Consider the following 27,854-nt stretch of genomic DNA (forward strand, 5'->3'; position numbering starts at 1 on the left):
AAATGAAGCTCTCCACTCAAAACAACTCAATCTAGCTGAAAAAAAACAAAAAACTTCGCTCTCAGACATGACTCACAAACCCTCAAAAACACCCATACTACAACACAGTTTTACACACTGATGAGATCAATTCAAAACAATACTACGAAAACTGGTAATAAGTGTTGCTTGGAAAAAAAAAATGCACATGATGAACACAACAAATGTATGCATTTGCAAGTGTTTTAATCCTTAATTTATTGTACTGTAGAGTACAGCACAAAACAGCAAACAACAACAAAAATAATCATTCTTCCCCAACATCCAGTCCATGGTCTGGGACAGGCCAAAGAACCTCCTCAACATCACAGACTAAATTGGCCCTGGACAGGCAGCGGGGGTACAATCCTCTTGAATGCCTGACCCAACCCTGGCACGCATCAACTAAAATATATAAGACTGCTTGTTTTCTTGCCCTTGCCCTTCATATTTCTCTTCCATGTTGTTGTTGTCCTCCTCCTCCTCCTTCTCCTCCTCGTCCTCTTTTACCTCCTACTCTTCCTCTTTGAAACTACACATTACTGTATGCGGGATATTGATCGAAAAAGACAGATAGAATTCACAGTTACACTTTTACTAGTGGTCTGACAAAAAAAAAAAAAAATATATATATATATATATATATATATATATATTCAAGATTAAAAAAAAATAAATAAATAAAATGAAAATACATTACAAAGTCATTGTGAAATAGAAAAGAAAAAGAAATATTGGCAAAGGCGGAAATATAAATTAGAAAGTCCACTGTCAGAATTTGTAACTGTCTATATATGCTTTCCAATTGAAGCTTCATGCAATGTTGAGATGTACCTTTGCGCTATTTGTGAGAACTGCTTTATCATTGATTGATCTGTAGTCTTGACATTATTAAAAGTCAATATTCACTTAAACAATTCATGGCAAATTTACAAAAAGTCTAATAGAAATGTGTAGAATATGCTTGACAGTTTATGACAACTAGATCAAAAATTTAGAATTTACTGTAAAGACATATACAATGAGCTAATGACTTGATGTTTTGAGGGGTAAGACTATAGCACAGAGAACTATGTACATGTAATACATTTTGCGCAACTTGACAATAGGAACTGATGAAACCGCAGATGAGTTGCATAATCAGTTGCATGAACGTACCAAAGCAAACACAACTTGTTCAAAAAAATTAGAAACATTTTATGATGCACAAGTGACTTCATGATGTGGAGGATGAACAAGTAGTTTTGAGAATTTCATTTCTGATCTGAGAAATGCACCAAACTGTAAACTGACTTTGGCCCTTTTATCTCCACTGAAGGTTCTGATTGGTGTGTGAAATTTTGACTCCTAGTGTTTCCACTTGGGTAATTTTGTGCTAATTGAGCTCAAACCTTGCAGACTTGAGTGAACAATATTGAATGCTAGTGCTTTCTAAATGACCACATGGTGTAAGCACTGAGAAATGTAGGGATTTGTGTGTAGAGTTTTGCAGTAACAATTTACCAAATCTGACTCATGTGTTAAAGCAGGGGAGTAGTGTTCATAGTTCAGGGAAATGGGTGTGCTTTTTGAAAAATGTATGGTTTTGAAATTTTAGTTCAAAAGGCTGGTTATAGTGTTTTAGGATTCAAGAAAAACAGTAAAATGATTTTATTTGGTTGAAAAGTACAATTTAAACTCTCATTTCTGTCATTTCAGTTTGTCTGCGGGTCACAGGAGAGGCTGGTATTGCCAATTCTGTTATCCTGCTGTTTTCCTAGTAAACATCTGTGTAAATCACAAACATCCTTGTGTTTCCATATTTCCAACACTAATGATTAATGAAGTTCAGTAACAAAATAAAACATTGTGTACTTTTTTGCCTTTTCTGTCTCATTGTTAGCATTTTATCAAAATATGTATGTCTGTAATTTATTGTTGCCAATGCTTTGGCAATGTAAGACTTTTTTTATAATATCAGTACAGCCACGTAAATCTGGAATCTATTAGTATTATAATAATGCACAATGTCAAAGAGTTCAAAAGGTCAAATTAAATTAAACAAACAACATTTAACATTGCACTATGCTCATAAAACAGTATGGTAATAAAATGTCTGAACAATGTGAGTTTTGCTTTCTTTCTCTTTTATTTTCACCGTAAGCCAGAATCAAGATGTTCAATAAACAAAACTCACTGTACTTGCCCCACCCCCGAAATCTCCTCCCATCAGCTTGACAATATAAAGGTTTTCTGTCAGCATTTTACTGACAATACTCAGTGACAGCAGCTAATGTAGTCATTTAATGTTTTATTTGAGCATCAGGATCCAGAATACAACATTTTGCCAGACGAGTTTATGAAAGAAGCTTCAATCTCATGTACAGTAAGTCTGAGAACATTTTTCCATTTTATTTACTGCTGTTGATTTGACTTACTAGATCAAATGGCATATCTGATAGAAGGACAACTAAGGCAACCATTTGAAAAGACCAGCTTGTTTTTGATATTATATATTAAAATAATTTTTCAGTGAAACTAGATCAACATTTCGTAGTCTAACCAATGAAATGACAAGTTGAGACATCACAGACAGATGATCGAACCAATCAAACCAATAAGCGCTGTGGAAAGTCCCAGTTAGTCTAACACAGTACACGTAGCAAGATTTTTTTTTTTTTTTTTTTTAGATAGATATTATTGTAGATACTATTTTTGTAGATATAAAATAAATAAATAGAGCTAGTGTTAGAGGGTTATGTTATTTTTATATGTTATCTTTTATGATAATTAAAAGTAGATATAATAAAAAAAAAGAATAGAGATCACTAGAGTTAAGAGTTTAAATAAATAAATAAATAATAAAGAAAAAGAAAATGGATATAATAGATATAGAATAGAGATATTATAGTGTTAGAAGGTCAAGTGTAGATGGACTAGATGTGAGGAGGTTTTTTTTTTTTTTTTTGATCACGTGGTTCTATGACGACTTAACGCAAGACTATTGCATGGACATGAAAAATAGTCACGATAGTATTTTAGAAATTCTGCAATTAATTAATTAAAACGGGTAACATGAATAGCGGGTACGTTTATGATTTCTTACTGTTTCTTAATGAAGTTCTATTTTCACTATTTGCTCTGTACTTCCCACACATTTCACTTCAGAGCTGCCGCGATACCTGCTCAAGGCTCAACGTTCGTATTAGGCCTCATTTGTTTTAGTTCTAACTTAAAATAGCAACAAACTAACTTAATGAACAAACCTTTCAGCATCATTAATGCATTAATCATTGTTTGATAATGATTGCTAATTGACAGGATTGAATAACAGACAGAGAAATAGCTAAACGTATTGTTTTGATTTAGCTTTAGCATTAGCATTAGTGTGTTGTATTGCCTTGTGTCCCTGTTCATATACAGCAGTAAAATACAGTTTTTTCATAGTTACTTGGTTGATCGAATCTTACAGGGCAAGAAATAAACAATTTTACCAGTAGTGTAAATGGGTAAAGATGATTAATGAAGAACAAGAACATTTAATGCTAAATCATATTCAGAGTTTAACATCTGCAGGTTTAATATGCCACATTCAGTATATTGTTTTGTTATAGTTTTATGCCTTTTGACAATTTATTTGAATAAAAACAACAACAACATCATGCCACACATCTTACCCCAAAGGTTTCCAGACCTGTCAAATGACACAATCATAATCAGTTAAAAAAGAGAGAGAAAAAAAAAAAACAACAACAACTTTGCTTCATAACAATGTTTAGGGTCAAGAGAAATATTATAGGTAAGACAGGGCATCTGAATTATATGTTACCTTATTATTCAGTTATTTGAAATACCGAAAACTTCACGTTAAATGTAGACCAGCAGAATAAAATGAGCTTAAAAGATTAAAATGTATAACAAAACCAAACCTTGTTAGCAGAATAAAATGAGCTTAAAAGATTAAAATGTATAACAAAACCAAACCTTGTTATTGTTCTAAGCTAATGTGCATTTAGTTTTATCAGCAGTGAATCCATCAGGCTTTTAGTTTGTTCAGCTGGTAAATATAAACTGTGTCTACCTGAAGTTTGCAAAATTACTGACATCACAGCAAGTCACAGAGCATTTATAACTGGCATGATCACGGGTGATCAGTTCTGCTCATCTCAAACAAGTTTGTTACCAATGTCATGATCTACTGGTTGAGATTTTTTTAAAGTTAAAGGAACTTTCCTTTTTCTGTTTCTGCAGTTGCTTCTTCATTTGTGTGTTTGCAGTGCTGATAGATAAAGGTGAGCATCTGAACAAACTATTTCAAAGATAATTTCATGCAACAAAATTTTTACAATCAAATTTTCTGTCATTTCAGTGTATCTGCAGGTCACAGTAGAGGGTGTTATTGGTGGATCTGTTGTCCTGCCGTGTTCTTCAGCTGAACATCATCAAGAAACTGAAGTGCATTGGAGACACAATAACAGCAAAATTGTGTATGATATTATTAAAGGTAAAGATGCAATAGATCAACAGGACCCACGGTACAAGAACAGAGCTAAAACTTTCCCAGATGAGCATCTGAGAGGAAACTTCTCCATCAAACTCAACGATCTTCAACACACTGATGCAGGACAGTTCATCTGCTTCATCAAACCCTCAGATAAACAGGAGACCACAAAACTGATCATCAAAGGTGTGCAAAATAGTTTTCTTTAATGAATTTTTAAGGTAAAAACAGTCTAAATTCCAGTCTGAATGCTACTGTACAGTATGTAAATAATAGAAAAATCTGTTGTCTTTATCACAGTGCGGTAATGTTTTTTGTTTTTTTTTTCTTTTCTTTTCTTTTCTGAACTTGCAGAATCAACAACAGGAAAAGAAAACAAAACCACTGAACAAGTAAACCAAGGACCAGAAGCACAGTCAGACTGGAGAAAGATATTACTGATCTGTGGTTGCACACTATTACTTGTATTAGTTGTTTTGTAATAGTTACTCCATACCAAAATGAAAATTTTGCCATTAATCAGTTACCCCTTTGTCGTTACAAACCCATTTAAGCTTCATTCAACTTTGAAACACAATTTAAGATATTTTGGATGAAAAACAAGGGATTTTGACTGTCCTATTGACTGCCAGTTATGTATGCCTTTCTGTATGCAAATAAAGTAAAAATAATGACTTTATTCAACAATTTGTCTCCTCCGTGTCACCGTTTAGCTCCATTTTGGATAGTATCCCCTGTACGCAAACAGCGTACGCTGTTCTCTGTCAGCCACAGTTCCTTCAGCAGAGAGTCGTGCTGTTCTGGCAATTTGTTTATGACTGATTAGGCAGAATCTGCAAAAGTTCTCAACGATGAAGTTTTCGTGGAAGCCTGCAAGGCCGTGTGCTCCAAGGTTATCAGCACAGACACAAAACACAGTTCCTTTCACGTACTGCTGTAGAACCGGAACAAACATCCCCACCTGTTCAGTGTCTTTATATCCTTAACCAATGGATCAAGGAACCTCTCATAACCAAACAATCGCACATCATCAGTCTTTCCAAGAGCTGCTAGATTAATTAAATTTAGACTTGAGTGGCTTTTTAAAGACAAATTAAGAATGACCCAATATACAGCCGTAATTTAATGAATTTTGTGCCAAGGGTTGCAGACTTCAAAGTTGTCTATGTATAAACCCAAAGCAACGCCATTCTCTTTTTCACCTAAAAGGTTGTTCTCCTTGTAGTATCTTCCATCCTGAAAAGACTTGTATTGGCCAGACAAAGACTCAAGATCATTTTTCAGTTCTGTCTCTGTGTCATCTTCTCTTAAGTCCTTATTTACTAATCTGAAATCTTGTATGGTGTGATTTGTATGTTTTTTTGTTCTTTGACTGGTAAAGCTAGAACGATTGTTGGTTTTAAATGCACATTTCTGGAAGGGGCACGGGTTAGTTTCTTTATTTTGTCTTCCAAGGTGAGCAAAGTACTGGGTTTCAGTACAAAATCAAAATATCATTAAAATCACACAAAAAATGTTCAACTTTCTTGATGTTTTCTGCTTTTGCTGTGTATTCTTGTTTATAAAACTTCAGGTTTTAAAGGTGCAAACACAGTTCTCATAAAAACAATTCCAAATTATTTCTCCTCCATGTCGCAGTCTTGTGTATTTTAGAAGGACATCTTGAGAAGAGTGGGAAAATTAGCCAATTTTACATTGCATGTGTTGAGCTCTGAAACCTGAAACCCCAAAAAACGGTCACTAAATAAGCTGTAAATGTGTTTGTGGCTATTGCTGACCAGTGTACGTTATGCTATGGTGTACAGGCAAATATGATGTACACCAAAAATCTAAAACTTATTTTCAAGAAAGAATACAAAAATTATAAAAATGAAGATTTTTAAAATATTAGCAGTATATGGGTCAAAACACTACACTGGTCTAGGTCTGTTGGTAACATGGACAATTAATCAGTATCACAAACAGGACACCAGTATTTTTGTTTTTATTTTATTTATTTATTTTTCAAAAACCATCATGTAAATTCTTAAAAAAGTAATAAAAGTTTAGCTTGCATTATAATACTGGTTTTCTTGTGATACAGATTTATTGTTCATGTTACCAAAAAGCCTACCAGCATTGCGTTTTGACCAATTCTTCAGTGCTGCTTATGACTGTTGTGTTTAATGCCTAAATAAAGTTTGTTTTCTGTGCTTCGTCACCACCATCAGGCCATTCTGTGTAACAGCAGCAGCTCTTGACAGTCATCTAAAATTTTAAATATCTAACTGGGTGGTCTGTTGTTGCATCAGGAGCGATGGGCAAAAATCGATTCATATCGCGCCCTTGTAAAAGAAGAGTTTTAAGCTCATTGCAAAGAGTCTTACACTATGTCTATGCCGGACCCATTAAGAACAAGACATTTGTAGCGTCCAATAATGGATTTCATATTGTGCGTTGCGTCTTTATCATGCTTTTTCTGTGATGTGAATTAAGTCTATATGACAAATCGCACATTATTTCCAATAACTGTGGCAAATAAGGCCAGAATTGCAAACCATGAAGGTACAAACATTTCAACAACATAATAAAATGAATAAAGACACTTACTTTAAAGTTTGGGTTGATGAAGTTTGTCGTGATCTCCTGCTCGTTATTTTCGTTAACTGTGGTAAATAAAGCCAGGATTGCAAAAAAATGAAGTTAGATTTGCAAGAACTAAAACTGGGATTACGGCATTTTTTTCTCCTTGATGAGATTGTTCGTGCAAAATAAGATTGACCAGTGACTCATTACCCAGTCAACACGTGAGATCATGCGATGATCACAGTGACATCACACAATCCTCATACTGTGATCCTCACCATGTGTGTAAAGCGTGAGCTCAACGTGAGTTCATGTGATCCTCATACTTTGATCCTCACCATGTGTGTAAAGCGTGAGCTCAACGTGAGTTCATGTGATCCTCATACTTTGATCCTCACCATGTGTGTAAAGCGTGAGCTCAACGTGAGTTCATGTGATCCTCATACTTTGATCCTCACCATGTGTGTAAAGCGTGAGCTCAACGTGAGTTCATGTGATCCTCATACTTTGATCCTCACCATGTGTGTAAAGCGTGAGCTCAACGTGAGTTCATGTGATCCTCATACTGTGATCCTCACCATGTGTGTAAAGCGTGAGCTCATTGTGAATGCTTCACACTCCGGTCCAGTTGGCGGTGGTAAATGCACCATCTAAGCTGGTCTTCCAACCACCATAAAACATGTAAAGAAGAAGAAAAAGTTGTGCATGGTATTGTTACACCGCAGAAATGGTGAGTGGCCTATTTACATACTTTTAGATGTGCAATGTGGTCTGGTCTTTTTTTTTTTTTTAGCAGAGTACTGCTCACACATGCTACATGTGCACCAGCCATTTTACCTTCAGTAATCACACCAAAATTGCTAGCTGCAGCTAGTTTGCATATCAGTATTTGTGAATTGTTAGGCCTGTTATGTCAGATCATTACAACATTACTAACTTTATATTTCAATATATTAATATTTTTTTATTTATACTTATATTTCAATAATTAACAAGCGCTGTAAAACAACAGTAAGCAAGAATGCTGCACTGGTGTAATAGCGTAAACTATCATTGCTCTTTGGATAAAAAGATGAAGTACGCCTACTCTTAGACACTCATATTAAAGATAAAAAGCCTTATTTCACCACGCTATATGACTAGTTTTTTTAACAACAACTTCTATCTGCGGAACTGTAGCTGTTTTATGTTAAAAGCTTCAACGTCACTTCCCATTTACCAAAACTCAAAGTGACTGACATTCATCCTCTTATTAACATAACAAGCAACTTTACCCAGACATCAGCTACATCATTAAGAATGTTGTAGATCTACAAAAGTGTTTTACAGTACTTTAGGATACACACTTGCTTTAGGATACAAAAATTGTTCAAAGAAGACTTCTTAAAAATTTATCAAATACAGTAATCAGTGACAGTGGCTAAGGTTCTCCTCTCAAACAAAAACTTATTTTGTAAAAGACTTATGTGTTTCATATAATGTTTTACTAATACAGAAGTTCTTTTTGGCCTGTTAGGATTTGGAAACAAAAATTAAGGCATTGAAAAGACAGCAACAAAAAGCTCGTAGAAAATCAAAAAAGATCATTTTGGCTCTTCAGAAAAAAAATGAAAACACTTCTGATAGTGAACACTCCTCCAGAGAACTTGAATCAGACTACTCATCAGACGACTCAGGAAATATGCTGAATGTTGTGGAGCAGCATCTAAATGAAGACTTGCAAGAACAGTATGATTCAGAATCACAACAGAATACCATCATTAATATGCAAGATCAAGTGCTATGGTATGAAATTGATAGACTAAATGATTCCATGGATGTTACCAGTGAAAGTAACTCAGAGCTAGCTTTGTCTCTGGAGAAAAAGCTGTCTGAGTGGGCAATGAAATTCAACATCTCCATGACCTCTCTCACTCATTTGCTTAAGATTTTGAAGGAACATGACATTGATGTTCCAGCAGACGGAAGAACACTATTGAAAACACCTTGTTCTGGCAGTTTGAGAATAACTGAAAAATCAGGTACATTTTAACTTTGAAAATGTCCATGCACTCATTTGGCAATATTATTCAGAAATTTCACTGAACTGTAAAATCTTGTTTTTGATAGGTGGCAAATACACATATTTTGGATTAAAGGAAGGTCTTACGCATACTCTGTCTGAGCAAGACACTTCAAAATACGACCACTTTGAGATTTCTTTGAATATTGATGGCCTACCCATTTTCAAGTCCAAAAACCTCACAATGTGGCCACTTCAGTGTGCTGTCATCAACATTGATGAAGTGAAAAACAGTCCTTTTGTTGTTGCTCTGTATTCTGGAGCAAAGAAACCAGATGATTTGGAGTTTTTGAGGGATTTTATGGAGGAGCTGCAAGAACTGATGGAAACAGGCTTTAAAGGGAAGAGAATTGTCCTCAAAAACATCATATGTGATGCACCAGCACGAGCCCTCATCAAAGGAATAGTTCAGTTTAATGGCCGCTATGGCTGTGACTTTTGTGATGTAAAAGGAGTTCATGAGAGCAAAATGCTTTTTTTGTATAAAGGAAATCTCAGAACCAATGAGTCATTTAGACAGAAGACAAATCCTGAACATCACAAAACAGATAGCATTCTTTTGAATCTGGACATTGATATGATCAGGCAGTTCCCAATAGATCCCATGCATTGTGTAGATCTAGGAGTGACTAAGCGAATGTTGATGCTGTGGAAAGAAGGACCTTTGGCCCATAGATTATCAGCTGTACATCTTAGCATCATTACTTATTTTCATCAAGCTGTCCGACAGCACATACCTCCTGAATTCAATAGGAAACCCAGGGGGTTAGATGAACTGAAGCACTGGAAAGCAACTGAATTCCGAACATTTTTGCTTTATACTGGACCAGTGATTTTGAAATATGTTCTCGATAAGGAGAAGTATATTCACTTCCTTTCACTTAGTATTGGAATGCGCATCTTGTACAGTGAAAACCTAATGGAGCATCGTGATTATGCAGATGAGCTGTTAACATATTTTGTTGAAAAAGGTAGCAGCCTGTATAGCATGAGTTTCATCTCATATAATGTGCATTGCTTGCTACATCTCACTGATGTTGCAAATTACAACAGATCATTACACTATTGTTCAGCGTACAAGTTTGAGAACAATATGGGTCAAATCAAGAGGTTTATCCGCGGTTCAAGTGATCCACTGATTCAAGTAGCTAACAGATTGGCAGAGAGGCAAGCAATATCAAGTTCTAAGAAATCAAATGTTAACTCTGGTACGCCAAAGACAAAAGAATGTTACAGAATGACCAATGATAGCTACTGCCTTATACATGGAGTTCACGAAAATCTGATTTTTTGTGAGGTTTTTAGCAGAATGGAACCTTTGTACACTAAGCCATGTGACTCCAGAATAATTGGCATATTCAAAGGATTTTGGAATCACACTAAAATGTTACATACTGACACCACTCAACTGAGACATAAAGCAATCATGATACCTTTGTCATTGATTGATAAAGATGAATACAATGCGGTAGCGCTTATACCGCTCATGCATTCAGTTTGATTAGTTCTTAAGTCAGTAAGGCAGGGTTTTTGCCTTTTTTATTGCATGTTATCCTGATTTTGATCCAAAGACTATGAATAATGTGTGTGTGTGTGTGTGTGTGTGTGTGTGCGCGTGCGTGCGTGTGCATCTTTCAGTATCGAATTTGTTTATTCGGTGATGGACAGACATCTGTTGTACCAATCAGTTGGATTTTTGATGACAATGGAACATTGAAGTGTCGATGGACATCATCACTCTCAAACATTAAAAACAATTCTCCACCAAACCCTAACTGGAAGGTTTATGACATTGTGAAGATCGTTGGACCATCAATTGGTAAGAAATTGCAATAATTGTGCGTTTGAATTGAAAATGAATGTGATGCTGAAATGTGGGTATAAGAACACAAATTCAAGTTGTTGTGCCTAATATAAGACAATCACAATTTTAGTTTTACATAAGTATTTAACAGATTTCTGGAAGATTTTTTTCTCAATATTATGATAGGTGGTCTTATAAATTTGCTAATCATAATATATTTATGTATTCTATGATGAATAAATAGTTGACTGAATTTCCATTATACACATAGTATACATAAATTTCCCACTTACAGGAGACTATGATCAAGCAAATCAATACATCTCAGATTACACAACTGGGGTCTCAGCAGCAGAGGACTCAATTACTTATTCAATGACAGACCCTGCAGTTGTGGAATTACCTGAGAAGAGAAAAAGGAAAAATAAGCTCTGTGATGAAAGTTACATCAATTCAGAGACATCTTCCTGTGAAGGTCTGTATATATTGAAATGATTGGTATGCAGAAAACAATTTAGCCATAACTCTGTGATCATTCTTTATTTGTATGTACTAAACAGATGATATGAACTTGAAGCAGTCAGGAAATGAAGTGAAGCAATCTGGTCTGAAGTCAAGAAATGTCTCACTGCCCAAACCTCCTATATACCATGGTTAGCCTGTTTTAACTTTGATGAAGAACTTTGAACTAGCTAAAGCACTTTTTATGTTTTTTCAATCCATTTTTTATTTGTTTTTTTTTTTCTTCTTTTGAACATTACTCAATATTCAACTCATTCAGAAAGTTCAGTGTGACAGTGTTTTAACTTTTTAACTAAACTTTTATTTAATAAAAATTATTTTTCTTCTGCATGATCTATCTTTAAAGATACTCTTCAGAGAAGTGGGAAAAAAGATGAGGATGATCCCAAGCCCACAAGCTCTGATGTCTCAGGTGATTTAAACATATACACACATATACAAAAGATAAATTCATGTATTAATGGTGTGTGTAATGTGTTACTATGCAGAGGTTTTTACACTTTATATTGCGAAAACCCACCATATATGATGAACCTTTAGCTAAGCAGTAATGTTGGACATGTAAACCTGAAGATAAACATTTTTAGTTCAAATGTATTAGTTTTATAGAAGCTTTACAAAGAATTTTGTTTTACAAAGAAATACAAATCCCATACTACAGATAAAAAACAAATATAAACACTTAAATGTCTCTATCAAGAACTTAAAAATGTGACTGTAACAATGTTTGAATATATTAATATTTCTGTTTTTTATGAATTTTATGAAGACCCTTACAACCCTCTGGAGGCCTGTTGTGGGTCCCCTGACCCCGGTTTGAAAACCCATGCATTAATGTATTGATGTACATTAAGCCACTTACTTCTATATCTTCCTCTCAGAATTTCATGATCTTCAACAACATCACATGACTTATAAAGAAATTCCAGTGCAAACCAGGACACCAGGTGTGTATACATTGTTTATTCATTGTGTATACAAGGTTTGTTATGGCAAAAGATTAGGTGATCATACTAATTTTAATGTGATAAACAGATGATGTGCATTTAAAGAAGTCAAGAAATGCAATGAAGCGAGTTGGTCTGAAGACAAAGAATGTTCAGCTGGCCAAAACTCCCAGATACCATGGTAAGCTTGTGTTTTAACTTATCTAAGGAACTTAGCAGAATCAGCTTTATAATTTTATTTGCAGATTTTGAATGTCTTATGTCTTTTCTGGAAAGTAGTCAAGAGTCCACTTATTCAGAAAGTTCTGTGTGTCAAAACATCTGGTGAGTATGAAACACTTTTTCTCTTAAATTGAAAACACTTTTTCTCTTAAATTGAATCTGGTTAAGCTAATTTGATCATTCTAATTCACATTGTTCAGGTGACTGTCTGGATGATAACAATGAAAGCCCTGATGACAGTTATTTAAACTCAAGCCAGCCCAACCCAGTATTCTTAGGTGAGACAATAGATATTCCCTTTAACACATGCAAACACATCACAAGGTACCTTATAAGAGAATTTTGTGTCATGACTCTCACAGATACTCTTCAGGGAAATGTGGCAATGCATGAGGATGATCATCCCAAAAGCTCTGCTTCTTCAGGTGAGTTATAATTTAATATAATTTATTGTGTGTGTGTGTGTGTGTGTGTGTGTGTGCATGTGTGTGTGTGTGTGTGTGTGTTTTTTTACATTGTACCAAATGTCCCCACAATTAAAGTGAACCACCTACATGTGCATTGTGGATAAAACGATCAGGGAAAAAAACGGTTTAATTGATGTAGAAAAATAAATTATAGAAACAATATAACTGATTTAGATAAATGCAATTTCACTGACCTTATGTATGTAATTTTGATAACAGGGAAGGAACCAAAGGAAACAAAATGCAAAGTCACCATGGAGAAATTGTTTGGTATGTGATATATCAATTAGACATTATTTATTTATACAGACATAAAACATCCTTTGCTATATAACAATCTAACTTTACAATTTTTCAGATCTGAATACTAAGATACTCCAACAAATTCAAATGCTGGAACAGAGACAAGCTGTCATCATGAATGACTTGGCAAAAGTTAAGTCTGTTCTCATGAAGCGGGCAGAAGAAGATGCCCATGAGGAACTTTTTAAACAACAACAGTGCTCCAGCTTTGAAACGTTTGAAGCCTTCTGTCAGAGGCTTGAAGAAGACAAAAATTATCGAGAGCTTTATGTTAGTACTACTATATAAATTTAGCGTTTATTTTTACAACAAAGCCACAGTTTTATTGTTTTTTTTTTTTGCAGCAGATACCATGTAAAAGAAATGTTGAAGCCTGGTATATTTTAATCATGACAATATTATGTATGTTTTTGTCAGGTACACTATCTCATCCATACTCACGGCAGCTCCAATATAGGTGAGATGGTGAGACAGGCTTTAAAAAGCATAGCGTCAGACAATGTTCTCTGTCTGTATAACAGAACGGGGAAAGATGGGAAGAAGGTGTTGCCACCTGTGCTCCTGACATGTTTGAAAAGTAAGTGTTTAAGTTTTGGTTTGTGCATCTGGATGGTGCTATAGAAATTGTAATGTTAACACCTTGCTCTTTGTGTTTTTAGAATGTGTCAGGTCTTTTCACAAACAAAATGAAATAGAGGTGAAGAAGCTAAAAGTAATCACCAGAACAACTCCAGACGCGGAATGTATTCGCCAAGTAGAAATTTTTTTGTCCAACGCCAACACCAGGCTGAAAAGGAAACCAAATAAAGGAAAAAGCTGACTTTTTGTTTGATTGTTTTTATTGATGGAAATAAAGAATGTGGGTGTAAAAGTTTGAGTTAACTGAATCATTTTAGATAACAGTGAACTAACACAATTATTGCATAGTGGTGTTATATGGTGATCTCACGGTATGAGCACACAGTGATCACATTATGAGCACACAGTGATCACAGTATGAGCACACAGTGACCACAGTATGCACACACAGTGATCACAGTATGAGCACACAGAGAGTGCGCAGTGACCTCACAGTGACCACAGTATGAGCACACAGTGAGTGCAGTAGTGAGCTCACAGTGACCACAGACCATGAGCACACAGTGATGAGCAGTGACACAGTGACCACAGTATGAGCACACAGTGAGTGCATTATGACGCACAGTGATCACAGTATGAGCACACAGTGAGTGCAGTAGTGACCGCACAGTGACCACAGTATGAGCACACAGAGAGTGCGCAATGACCTCACAGTGACCACAGTATGAGCGCACAGTGACCACAGTATGAGCGCACAGTGACCACAGTATGAGCGCACAGTGACCACAGTATGAGCGCACAGTGACACACAGTAGTGCGCAGTGACCGCACAGTGATCACAGTATGAGCGCACAGTGACCACAGTGATCACAGTGACCACAGTATGAGCACACAGTGACCACAGTGAGCGCACAGTGACACAGTATGAGCGCACAGTGACCACAGTATGAGCACACAGTGAGTGATGAGCGCACAGTGACCACATGATGAGCACAGTGATCACAGTATGAGCGCACAGTGATCACAGTGACCTCACAGTGATCACAGTATGAGCACACAGTGAGTGCACAGTGACCTCGCACAGTGATCACAGTATGAGCGCACAGTGACCACAGTATGAGCGCACAGTGATCACAGTATGAGCGCACAGTGACCACAGTATGAGCGCACAGTGACCACAGTATGAGCGCACAGTGATCACAGTATGAGCACACAGTGATCACAGTGACCGCACAGTGACCACAGTATGAGCACACAGTGATCACAGTATGAGCGCACAGTGACCACATTATGACCTCACAGTGACCACAGTATGAGCACACAGTGAGTGCACAGTGACCTCACAGTGACCACAGTATGAGCACACAGTGAGTGCGCAGTGACCTCACAGTGATCACAGTATGAGCACACAGTGACCACAGTATGAGCGCACAGTGACCACATTATGAGCACACAGTGATCACAGTATGAGCACACAGTGATCACAGTATGACCGCACAGTGACCACATTATGAGCACACAGTGATCACAGTATGAGCACACAGTGAGTGTGATGTGACCTCATATTTTGACCACAGTATGAGTGCACTGTGATTGTGCAGTGACCTCATGTTGTGAACAAAGTATGAGCACACAGTGAGAGCTCTGTGTGGTTACACTTTTAGTTCACTGTGACACACACATTGTGACCGCACCATGAGAATATTGTGAGCTCATAGTGACATCATTGGGAGATCAAATTGTTGACTGGGACATTTGAAGCTCCTCTTTTGCATTTCCTCGATGTTGTATGACCGTGAAGTGTTTTTACCTTGTGTGATGCAACTTTGTTTTGAGAAGATAAGTATTTTCTAAGATATAAGGGTTATCGCTATTAGTTGAATGTATTGTGGTTACTTACTGGAAGACAGAGGAGTGGGTCACAGGATGAGGAAAAGAGCCAAGTTGGTGAAATATGGAGATCTACAACGTAAACATCTTTCCCCTGTAGTAGATATCTCTATCAGTAATTACAGACAGTTTTTCAGTTGAATTTGTCACATAACTGTATACAGATACACACATGCCTTGATAAGTCTGAAACAAGCATTTCCCACCTGTAAATACACTTTTAATCCCAAATCCATAAAAAGTGCAATTACTTCAAAATGAAAACTAAAAATGTTCCACACCATTGAATCCATTTCCCTTCTTAGTCCCAGAGTTAGAAAGTTTTCTCTTGTGAGGCACGTCCGACCATTCTTAATGATTATTTCATTCATTGGTCTGTCCTCATCCAGTACATAATTCACCTACACATTACACATATTACAAATAAATGCAAGCAGTGTCAAACAAAAAGCACTTCAGAAATATTTGTGAGCCTGAAACGTTTTCCCTCTGAGGACATGTGTAATTGAATTAAGTATTACATGAATTTAAAACTGCTCTATGTCTAAAATGGTGTCTGATAACTTTAAGCTCAAACACTTAAAAGAATTGCAACAATACAAAATAAATTAGATAATATCATGAATATCAAAACAATCTTTGTGACAAAGCAATGCCACCAACATACCAATCTCTCTTGAAGGGGATGATTCAGTCCTAGTGTCCTGAGGTTTGATTTCATAGTCAGGGCCTCACATTGCTCCCCACAGTGGGCTGTCATGTCCACATTTGTAGGGACATCCACATTTGTATAACCATAGTTTTACTACAAATAGCATGGTTAGTGTAGCAAGACCGGGTTTAATTTGTGGTTACCATGTCTTAACTATAGTAACCTTTTTTTTTTTGGTTCATTCCAGCCAACGACAGCAGGTGATTTCACTTTATATTGGTTCATCAGTGAACGTTTTACACATTTCAACAAAAACACTTCACAACACTCAGGAAAAAAATCATTCCCCCATATTTCATTGGTAACAGTTACGTGACACTACAAAGGCAAACTCTGTCTTTATTATATTTAATGTTATCTACCTAAAAAAAACACTTTTGAAAAGCGCCGTTTTAACTTACTCACTCATAAAGACAGTCCGTTGCCGCCACCTATTGGTGTAACAATGTAACCTGCACTGAAATCTTAAAAAAAAAAAAAAAATCTCTTGAAGATCAGAATCCAGAATATTCCCAGAGGAACTATGAAAGGAAGCTCTCTGATACTCATGCATGTCAGCATTGTGCTTATTGAATACATTGCAAATTTGGTGACAAGGTCTGCACTGATAGCTACTGATGTGCCAGCAGGATTTGGATGTAAAGAGAACAATGAAAAATGGGTAAAAGAGCACGTAAGTCACATGAATCCGAGAGAGGGGAAGCTAATGAATGTATAAAAATAAATCCAGGAGGAGGAGTCCAGCATGGAGACAACAGAGGGAGGTGACAGGAAGAACCAGAGAGACGACAGGAGGAACCAGGGCGGACCAGACGGAGGGAGGGGCCAGGGAGACGACAGGAGGAACTTGGAGCAGGAGGAGCCTGGCGGGACCCAGGCCGCGGCAATGTCTGGCTGCAGACATCTGTACCTGCACTCTCAGACACCTCCACTCTCAGACAACCACACTTCCGGAAGTGACGTCACCTGAAGTCGATTTTATTTTTACTTTATTTTAGTTATTTATTTCTTTTTTTTTTTAAATTGAATCTCTCAACATTTTACAACAGTAGCCAAGTGGTGAAAACAAGAAAAAAGAAACTAAATTACAATGTCACTCGCAATCGCCACCTGCACTCTCAGCTACCTGCACGTCACTTGCAATCCACACAAATGGTGCGTGTTGCCAATGGAGACAAGACTGATCCACCTATTGATGTTCAAGAGGAATTAGCTGTCCTCAACCAACTCCGTGATCGTAGCAGAGCCTGCTCCTGTCTTGTGGGATTGACATGTGCCTTGGACCTGCGATACCCCAAGAACTTTAAAGGGTTAGTTCATCCAAAAATGAATATTAGCCCATGATTTACTCACCCTTATGGTGTCCTAGGTGTATATGACTTTCTTTTTTCAAACAAATCCCATCTGTTATATTAAAATTTGTTCTGGCTCTTTCAAACTTTATAATGGCATTGGGCTCGTGTGAGGCACTTTTTATTATGGATGGATGCACTTTATCTGATTTTTGTTTGGACTGTTGAACACTACAACCCACCCAATGCCATTACAGAGCTTGGAAGAGCCAAGACGATGTTTAATATAACTCCAATTTTATTTGTCTAAAAGTATAAAGTCATATACACCTAGGATGCCATGAGGGTGAGTAAATCATGGTCTAATCATCTTCATTTTTGGATGAACTAACCCTTTAAATATACTTTGGAGGTCTTCCGAAACCTTTTTCTGGAGTTGGATCTGCTGAAACTTTCAATAACGAAATAAATACCTTATTTAAAAAAAATACCAATGTTAACAATATAAAGAAGACCTATCCAAAGCACAAATGCTTTCAAGACGTCACAGATATCGGTGAGGTCAAGATGCTCTTCCAAAATGATGGAAACGTCAGTGGTTTTGGTAACACTTTATAATAACGTTCAGTTGTAAGTCATTTATAAGTGATTAGTTAATGATGAAATAATCATTTACAAAACATTGACAAATGATTAATAAGTGATATGCTAACAATTTGTGTATGTTTTGTTAATTCATTTACAAGTCAATTACAAGTTAATTTACAAGTAATTAGTTAATGATGAACTAATCATTTACAAAACATGACTATGTGTTTATAAATTATTAATAAGTGATATGTTGAAAAGCACAAAAATTCAGTTATTCTGAAACTATTTTCTTTTTTAAATAGTAATAAATTATTTGCTGTCAAGCGAATAAACATTTAAACCCTGTAAAATAAACATGTAAAATCAGCACAGACTTGTGTTCTGTGTGGTGTGTGTGGGATCTAGTGATAATGTGAAGCAGTTTTACCCTCCACTGAAGATCACATCAGGTGCACAGCATTAAAATACTCCATGTGTTTACCATCTTTACCCTCACCAGTCAGCCCTACATTGCAGTACACACAACAAACATTCAAAACCTGTTGTATAAACACATGCATAAATAATTTACAGATATTTCTGCATCCCCTAATCTAAAGTGTAAACTATTCATCAGTTGTAAATGTTTTACAAACCTGCCGGTTACAGGTTATGTGTGTATACACACTGGTGGGGAAAGATCTACGAATGATGAGTAAAACATTTACAACTGATGATTTATTTACACTTTAGATTAGGGGATGCAGAAACATTTGTAAATGATTTATTCATGATGTGATCTTCAATGGAGGGGAAACATTTCAATGATTGACATTCCAATTATTTATATTTGATTAATAATATATTAACTAGTAACTTATTAACCATTGACTAAGGATCTGTTTGATTATTTCATGATATTCTATTTTTTTAAACATAACTTACGACAGATTCGTAAACCGTTAACATATTACTTAATCATTTGTGAACGTATACTGATGTTTTGTAAATTATTAGGTCATCATTATATAATCACTTGTAAATGATTTATCACTTAATCTACAAAGCATAGATAAAAATAGTAACATATCACTTATTAATGTTTATGAATGCAGTCCTGTTTTATAAATGATTAATTAATTATTAACTAATTACCTGTAAATTACTTGTAAATGAATTAACAAAACATACACAAATTGTTAGCATATCACTTAGTAACATTTTATAAATGTTTTGTAAATGTTTATTTCATCCTTAACTAATTGCTTATAAATTACTTACAACTGAATGTTATTATAAAGTGTTACCCATAAAACTTTATAATTTTAATGCATTTGAAAGGCGTGTAAATAAACCAGTATCATATAAGAAAACTCACGGAACTGAAGCTGAATGATCTTCATGTTGTTGTCGTGGATTAAGAAGTAAAAGCATCACAGCCACAGTGATCAAATCAACACTCGATGGACAAAATTTAAAAAAAAAAAATAAAAAAAGCACAATGTAATTTTTTTCTTCTTGTTCAAGCAGCCATTTCACTACACATCATAATAAGGAAAACTATCACTAGCAGTTTCATGCAGACTTGTAAATTTCACATTATCTATTATCAGAGACTATCTGACACTCACTCATAAAGACAACCCCTTACTGCCACCTACTGGCATAGGATGTAATGATGTAACCTGCAATGAAATCATTGAAAAATCCCACTATAACACAGACTGACGGCCTAGTCATAAGTTACATCTTTAATATCTAATAAACTAGTTTCAAGCATTTGATCTATCCAAACCTATCTATCTATACTGTATGCCTTGCATTTTCTTTTTCATGTTTTGTTATGTTGCAGCCTTATGTTTAACTGCTTTAAATAACGTTTTTCCACATTAATCTACACTCCATACACCATAATGACAAAGTTAAAAAAAAAAAATCTTAGTAACAACTAGGCTAATTTATTAGAAATAAATAAATTAATTAATTAATTAAAATAAAATTATTCCATTGCATAAGTATTCATACCCTTTTCTGGGACACTTCAAAATAGTTCAAGAGCAGCTCCACTCCTTAACTCCACTCTGCAGTTCAGTAGATGGTTAGGCTCATTTGAACCAGTGAATCTCCCCTTCTCGAAGTGGGCTCGAGTACAATGCATTTCCTGAGGTATGAGTGAGGTGCGTTTCTACAGAAAGCCTTCTGAGGGCTTTGGCTCGATGACAAAAGTACACACATCCTTCACTGAAGTAGAAGTACAGATACTCATGTTTAAAAATACTCTGGTAAAAGTAGAAGTACTGACTACATGTTTTTTCTTAAGTAAAAGTAAAGAAGTATGGACTCAGACATGTACTTAAGTGAAAAGTACCCATTACTACTACCTGTTTTAGTGTCACTGGTAACTGGACCTTACATCATATTGACACATTAATACAAAATAACTTGTTTTAACTTGTTTAACTTTGTTGGCTAATGAATGTATCAAGGTTAAACAACCACTATGTAGAACAGGGCCAGACTGGGACAAAATTTCAGGCTGGGAAAAAAACTCACATTCATGGTCATCCCATACACCCAAAACGGCAGCAAAGTTCCTTGATTATTATGCCAGAATGAGAGTACAGTTCCTAGCCATATCGCCCTAAAAAATTGCAACTTATCATTTTCCGTCAGTCTTAGTACACAGTGTAACTACAGAAGAGTCAAGTTTTAAATAGGAAAAATATCGAAACTCTTTGGTCATTTTTGAGCGAGATGCTAACAGTCTAATCAGATTCAATGATCTATGCTAAAAGTGCTACCGCCAGATCCGGAGATCAGCTGAATGGATTAAACAATGGTAAAACTCAACTGTTTACTCTACGGGAGTTGGAAAATGAACATAATTCATAATTCATAATTCATAATACATTTAAAATAGCTTAAATACTATAGCTTTAATAAAACTATATTTTCTAAATTGCCTAAATGTCAAAATTAGTACAATAATGATTACATCATGACAATATCTTCACAGAAAAATCGTAATACAGAACATGTTATTGCATTATCATGAGTCATATTTTTCTCTTACCAAAATTAACCATGGTTTATTACAGTAAATGTATAGTAAGCACATTTTTTTTTTTGGTGGATTGATCACAATCTGTTTTAATTTACAGCCATTAAAGACTAACCGATCCATGATTTATTAGAGATTTGTTATTGAATGGTGATCCACCAAATGCTGATTAAAACTAAAGTAACGAGCCTGGTTTGAAAATGTAAGAAGTAGAAAGTACAGATATTTCTGTAAAAAATGTAAGGAGCAAAAATAAAAAGTAAAATAATAGATAGTAAAATAAATAGTGAAGTAAAGTACTGATACCAGAAAAATCTACTTAAGTACAGTAACAAAGTATTTGTGCTTAGTAACTTCCCATCTCTGTTTGGCTCTGAGGAGTGGCATGCATGAATGGGTTATCGGATCCCTCCTTGAGGCTGGTTGATTGGGACCTGTTCTCTCTACTGAGATAGACACTCAACCGCATCACTAACCACTTCACGACCTCTAGTTGGGCCCTGCCAGGCTGCCCTTGTAATCTAGTGCTGCCTTCTGGTCAAGCTTGGAAGTGCTCCCCTTATTGCAAGGGTTGGCATGGGAACTGATCATTAAAGATAAATAATTCATTCAGCTTGTGAAATTTCATATGTAAAGAATTCAGACCCATTTTATTTTAAGAGTCATCAACTACTACATAGTAATAATTAAATGAATTGTATGTAACAACTATTAAAATTAATTAAATATTAGATTAAAACACTGCTGTACTGTTGTAGGCTCAATTTTAAAAGATAGCTGTGTAATATTTCACGCCTACCATCAAAAAAAAAAAAAAAAAAAATAATGTCAATTATAAAACGTGGCTGAAATAAGATAAAGCTAATTGCTTCCTTGGTCAACCAGAATCACAATAAAGACAATGACAGATCGATCTAGTTGATCAAAAATGTTTGATCTATACATAAAAAAGTGATTTTTCACCATACAGGCAGAAGAACATTAACTAAATCAGTAAAATGTAATTATTACCTTACATAAAGATGAGAGGGAAGCTTTTTGCAATTGATTCCTCTGGGAAAATGTTGTGTTCTGAATCTGGATCCTCAAGAAAAAAACATTTCTCTGAATGATGATGAGTCCTCAATGCTCTCTTGTGTCGTGACTTCAGTTTTTCACAACATGTTAACATTTAAGTACAACATGTTCCTGGATCAACATCTTTGTTGATTCTGGATCAACAAAAGATAACTTTTCAGGAAATATTAATTTTAGGCTTATGATCAGGGTTAGGTGCTTCTGGTGTGTTGAGGAAAGTTGGAGGTAAACTCTGCAGGACACTGGACCTCCAGGAACAAGTTTGGTGACCCCTGTTTTACACCCTTGTTTAATCATTTCCCTCTGATTTTAAGAATAAATTATGGTTAGGGTTAGGTTTCGGGGTAGAGATTGGGTTAGGTCTATATGTTTGGACAGTAATGTTGATCCAGGATCAACAAAAGATGTTGATCCAGGAACATGTCTCACTTGTAATCTCACGCAGCGGATAGAACAGAAAAACAACACTTACTTTCTAAAGAAATAGAAAAGACAGAAATAGAAAATATGCTTTTACATAAAAAAGTAGTTGCCTCTGATCTATTTAATCTATTAAGTTGTTTATCTATTCTGTCTTTTATTCTATTCTGACAGATTTCTGCTGTCATTCCCATTTCTTGACTTTAGTTTACTGTCACTAAGAGAAGATAAGAATCAACAACTTCCTGTAACAACCTCATTTGTGTATAGAAACCAAATGAGTAAGAACTTCAAAAATCTCCCCCCATCAGACTGACTATATAAAGGTACTCAGTGACAGCAGCTAATGTAGTCATTTAATGTTTTATTTGAGCATCAGGATCCAGAATACAACATTTTGCCAGACGAGTTTATGAAAGAAGCTTCAATCTCATGTACAGTAAGTCTGAGAACATTTTTCCATTTTATTTACTGCTGTTGATTTGACTTACTAGATCAAACGGCATATCTGATAGAAGGAAAACTAAGGCAACCTTTTGAAAAGACCAGCTTGTTTTTAATATATATCTAACTTACTTTTCAGTGAAACTAGATCAACATTTTGTAGTCTAACCAATGAAATGACAAGTCAAGACAGCACAGAGCAACAATAAGTGCCGTGAAAAGTCCCAGTTAGTCTAACACAGTACACGTAGCAAGATTTTTTTTTTAAGTAGATATAAAATAAGTAGATAGAGCTACTGTTAAAGGGTTATGCTATTTTTATATATTTTATAATAATTAAAAGTAGATGTAATACAAAGAATAGAGATCACTAGAGTTAAGAGTTTAAATAAATAAATAAATAAAAAGAAAAGGGATATAATAAATATAGAATAGAGATGATATAGTGTTAGAGGGTCAAGTGTAGATGGACTAGATCTGTCTTTAACCATTTCTTGAAGATGGCTAAGGAGCTGCTTGAATGGAGTTAAACAGTTATGGTAAAAATCTGTGAGAATGATTTTGTGCCTCTTCAATAAGTAGTGCCTTTAGCCAGTGGTTGTTTTGAAGCCAAACATCAATGTCTTGAATTTTACAGAAGAGGCTATTGGTAGTGCAAATTGATAAACAGAGGTGTGACATGCGCTCTTTTCAATTTCTGGATTAGTTGCAGCGGTTTGATAGGACTGACTGAAAGACCTGCCAAGAGAGCGTCGCAATAGTCCAACCTGAACAGAATAAGAGCTTGACTAGTTGTGTAGCATGTTCTGAAAGAAAGGGGCTGATCTTCCGTATGGTGCATAAATGTATATCCACGACGTCAACGGACATGACGTGGAGGAGGTTTTTTTTTTTTTTTTGATCACATGTTTCTATGACGACTTCCTTAACGCAAGACTATCGCATGGACACATAGTTAGTATTTTAGAAATTCTGCGATTAATTAATTATAATGGGTACCATAAATACCGGGTACGTTTATGATTTCTTACTCTTTCTTAATGAAGTTCTATTTTCACTATTTGCTTTGTACTTCCCACACATTTCACTTCAGAGCTGTCGCGATACCTGCTCAAGGCTCAACGTTCGTATTAGGCCTCATTTGTTTTAGTTCTAACTTAAAATAGCATTAACAAACAAACAAACCCTTTCAGCATCGTTCATGCATCAATCATTGTTTGATAATGATTCAACAGGATTGAATAACAGGTTAAAACACAGACAGAGAAATAGCTAAACGTATTGTTTTGATTTAGCTTTAGCATTAGCATTAGTGTGTTGTATTGCCTTGTATCCCTGTTCATATACAGCAGTAAAATACAGTTTTTTCATAGTTACTTGGTTGATTGAATATTATAGGGCAAGAAATAAACAATTTTACCAGTAGTGTAAATGGGTAAAGATGATTAACAAGAACATTTAATGCTAAATCATATTCAGAGTTTAACATCTGCAGGTTTAATATGCCACATCCAGTATATTGTTAAGGAAAATAAATGGAAACATTTGTTAATTTAGTTTTATGCATTTTGACAATTTATTTGAACAGTGACAATTGACAACTGGCAAATGAAACAACCTGAATCCTATTTGTAGTTTAATTAATAGTTTTTAAGAAAGATTGTTTAATAGCAACAGACTATTCATTCAGACTGAATGATTTCAATCAATTGGTCTTTAGGATATGACAAATAATGAAAATGTTAATAAATAATAACTCCATGAATTATAATGATTATTCAATTTAAATAAAAACACCAACAACACCATGCCACAGTTGTGAGGGTGACACAACACCTCAAAGGTTTCCAGGAGTGTCACACGACAGAAGAAAAAACAAACAAACAAACAAACAAACAAAAAAAAAAACAACTTTGCTTCATAACAATGTTTAGGGTCAAGAGAAATATTATAGGTAAGACAGGGCATCTGAATTATATGTTATCTTATTATTCAGTTATTTGAAATCCCAAACACACATGTTAAATGTAGACCAGCAGAAAAATTTGAGCTTAAAATATTAAAATGTATAACAAAACAAAACCAAACCTTGTTATTGTTCTAAGCTAATGTGCATTCAGTTTTATCAGCAGTGAATCCATCAGGCTTTTAGTTTGTTCAGCTGGTAAATATAAACTGTGTCTACCTGCAGTTTGCAAAATCACTGACATCACAGCAAGTCACTTTATAACTGGCATGATCACTGGTGATCAGTTCTGCTCATCTCAAACAAGTTTGTTACCAATGTCATGATCTGGTTGAGATTTCAGAAGTTAAACGAACTTTCCTTTTTCTGTTTCTGCAGTTGCTTCTTCATTTGTGTGTTTGCAGTGCTGATAAACAAAGGTGAGCATCTGAACAAACTACATTTCAAAGATAATTTCATGCAACAAACTTTTTACAATCAAATTCTCTGTTATTTCAGTGTGTCTGCAGGTCACAGTAGAGGGTGTTATTGGTGGATCTGTTGTCCTGCCGTGTTCTTCAGCTGAACGTGATCAAGACACTGATGAGCATTGGAGACACAATAACAGCAAGACTGTGTATGATATAACTGAAGGTAAAGATTCAATAGATCAACAGGACCCACGGTACAAGAACAGAGCTGCAACTTTCCCAGATGAGCATCAGAGAGGAAACTTCTCCATCAAACTCAACAATCTTCAACACACTGATGCAGGAGAGTTCAGCTGCTTCATCACACCCTCAGATAAACAGGGGACCATAAAACTGATCATCAAAGGTGTGTAAAAATAGATGTTATTTTTTTTATTATGCATTTTTAAGATAAAAACAGACTGAATTCCAGTCTGAATGCTACTGTACAGTATATAAATGATAGACAAATCTTTTGTCTTTATCACAGTGCATTTATGTTGTTGTTGTTTTTCTTTTTCCTGAACTTGCAGAATCAACAGCAGAAAAAGGAAAAAACACTGAACAAGAAAACCAAGGACCAGAAGCAAAGTCAGACTGGAGAAACATACTGATTTGTGTTTGCATACTTATATTTGTATTAGTTGTTCTGTTTATAATAGCCTATGCCATGTTTTGCAAGAGAAAAGGAGTTTAAGCTCCCTTGAACTCCCAAGTTTATAATGTTTTAGGAGTTGTTAGATCAGGTCCCCACGCCAGACAATTAGGATCCAGCCCCGGACAACAGATCCCGTCAGAAAGTATCAGTCTTTTGGTAACAGAACAAGCTGTAGTTACCCCAACCCCACTAACAGCAGGTTTCTGTCAGTTATAAGGTTTGCCGATGGAAGCCAGAAAAGAGCAGACGCAGGAGACGAAGTGATGATGGTAATAAGGTATAACAGAATTTATTGAACAGTTTTAGTTGCGTATGTCTCAATGTTCAGACTTCGTCTGGGGAGTACAGCTCAAAGAACAATGATATATCAAACGGATCCAACATCCCATAAACCCTGAATTTCCATAAACACCCCCGTTATCTATTTCTTAGACCAAACAATTCATGAAACACCACAATCATGGAACTGAACAATAATGAAAATGCATAAGCAAGGAAAATATTAAGAAATATAAAATATAAAAACATATAAATGAATAATATAAATGCATAATATATATGAATAAATGAATAAATGATAAATACTTAATCAAATAAATATTTAAATATGAATTATGTGAATGACTAATGATTATAAACTGATTATAAATAATTATGTAAATAAATGATTATAAATAAAATTAAAAACAAACATCAAATTCAAACACAACACAATAATTTGCATAGACGGATCTAAGGATCCTTCAGAGTTAATAGATTTACTTTCTCTCACGTTGTGAGATTGTAAGTTAAAAATTACTTTTAGCTAAATTAGTACAGTTTTCATTTTTTCTTTCAGGTGTGCACTACTGTTAAGGCCTGTATAATAAGTACATTGTTTTGTGCTGTTATACTCTTGCTGTTTTGTAATAAATTGTTTGAAAATAATGTGCACTGCTGCTCATATTGGAAAACAGAATGAGATCTTTAAACACCAAAACAGGATTTTTATTTGCTATAAATCCTGTCAATATGTTGCTGCCTTAACATTTCTGTACTTCAAGTGTTCTTTCTTCATGTTGTGTTTTGCCAGAATAAAGCTTCATGGCGATGTGAAAAGATTCAAAGAGGACGCCTCTTTATTTAAACAAGATTACTGAAGCCATTAATTATCTTAAACTCAACACATTTCCACGACTGAACAGTTTTCTTCTGAAATCCATAGATTGTTTGCTAAACAATAGCAAGTATTATGAATGCTTCTCCTCACCTGCAGGTTCATTACTTGAGTAAAAGTACAGATACCCCTTGCTAAATTTTACTCAAGTACAAGTAAAAGTACTACAGTCAGATGTCTACTTAAGTAA

General features: G+C 35.2%; 1 protein-coding gene and 2 long non-coding RNA genes across 3 annotated transcripts; all 3 read left to right on the plus strand.

The window, feature by feature from the left end:
* The first annotated feature begins 2,274 nt into the window (after positions 1 to 2,274).
* On the plus strand, positions 2,275 to 5,987 carry LOC127160867 (uncharacterized). Its single transcript, XR_007826871.1, has 4 exons — positions 2,275 to 2,383; positions 4,249 to 4,289; positions 4,367 to 4,684; positions 4,853 to 5,987. It is a non-coding gene; the product is annotated as an uncharacterized LOC127160867 (long non-coding RNA).
* A 1,766-nt stretch (positions 5,988 to 7,753) lies between these two features.
* On the plus strand, positions 7,754 to 14,248 carry LOC127160866 (uncharacterized). Its single transcript, XM_051103512.1, has 14 exons — positions 7,754 to 7,793; positions 10,764 to 10,944; positions 11,225 to 11,404; positions 11,490 to 11,582; positions 11,798 to 11,863; positions 12,333 to 12,398; positions 12,487 to 12,579; positions 12,675 to 12,722; positions 12,821 to 12,898; positions 12,983 to 13,045; positions 13,307 to 13,357; positions 13,446 to 13,660; positions 13,808 to 13,967; positions 14,050 to 14,248. The coding sequence occupies exons 1-14, from the start codon at positions 7,791 to 7,793 to the stop codon at positions 14,208 to 14,210; spliced, it is 1,458 nt and encodes a 485-aa protein (XP_050959469.1). The 5' UTR covers positions 7,754 to 7,790; the 3' UTR covers positions 14,211 to 14,248.
* Positions 14,249 to 23,279: 9,031 nt separating this feature from the next.
* LOC127160868 (uncharacterized) lies at positions 23,280 to 27,608 on the plus strand. The gene is made up of 4 exons (XR_007826872.1): positions 23,280 to 23,430; positions 25,780 to 25,820; positions 25,900 to 26,217; positions 26,384 to 27,608. It is a non-coding gene; the product is annotated as an uncharacterized LOC127160868 (long non-coding RNA).
* Positions 27,609 to 27,854: the final 246 nt, after the last annotated feature.

The sequence above is a fragment of the Labeo rohita genome, unplaced genomic scaffold, assembly GCF_022985175.1.
Source record: "Labeo rohita strain BAU-BD-2019 unplaced genomic scaffold, IGBB_LRoh.1.0 scaffold_482, whole genome shotgun sequence".
In the NCBI taxonomy this organism is placed as follows: domain Eukaryota; kingdom Metazoa; phylum Chordata; class Actinopteri; order Cypriniformes; family Cyprinidae; genus Labeo; species Labeo rohita.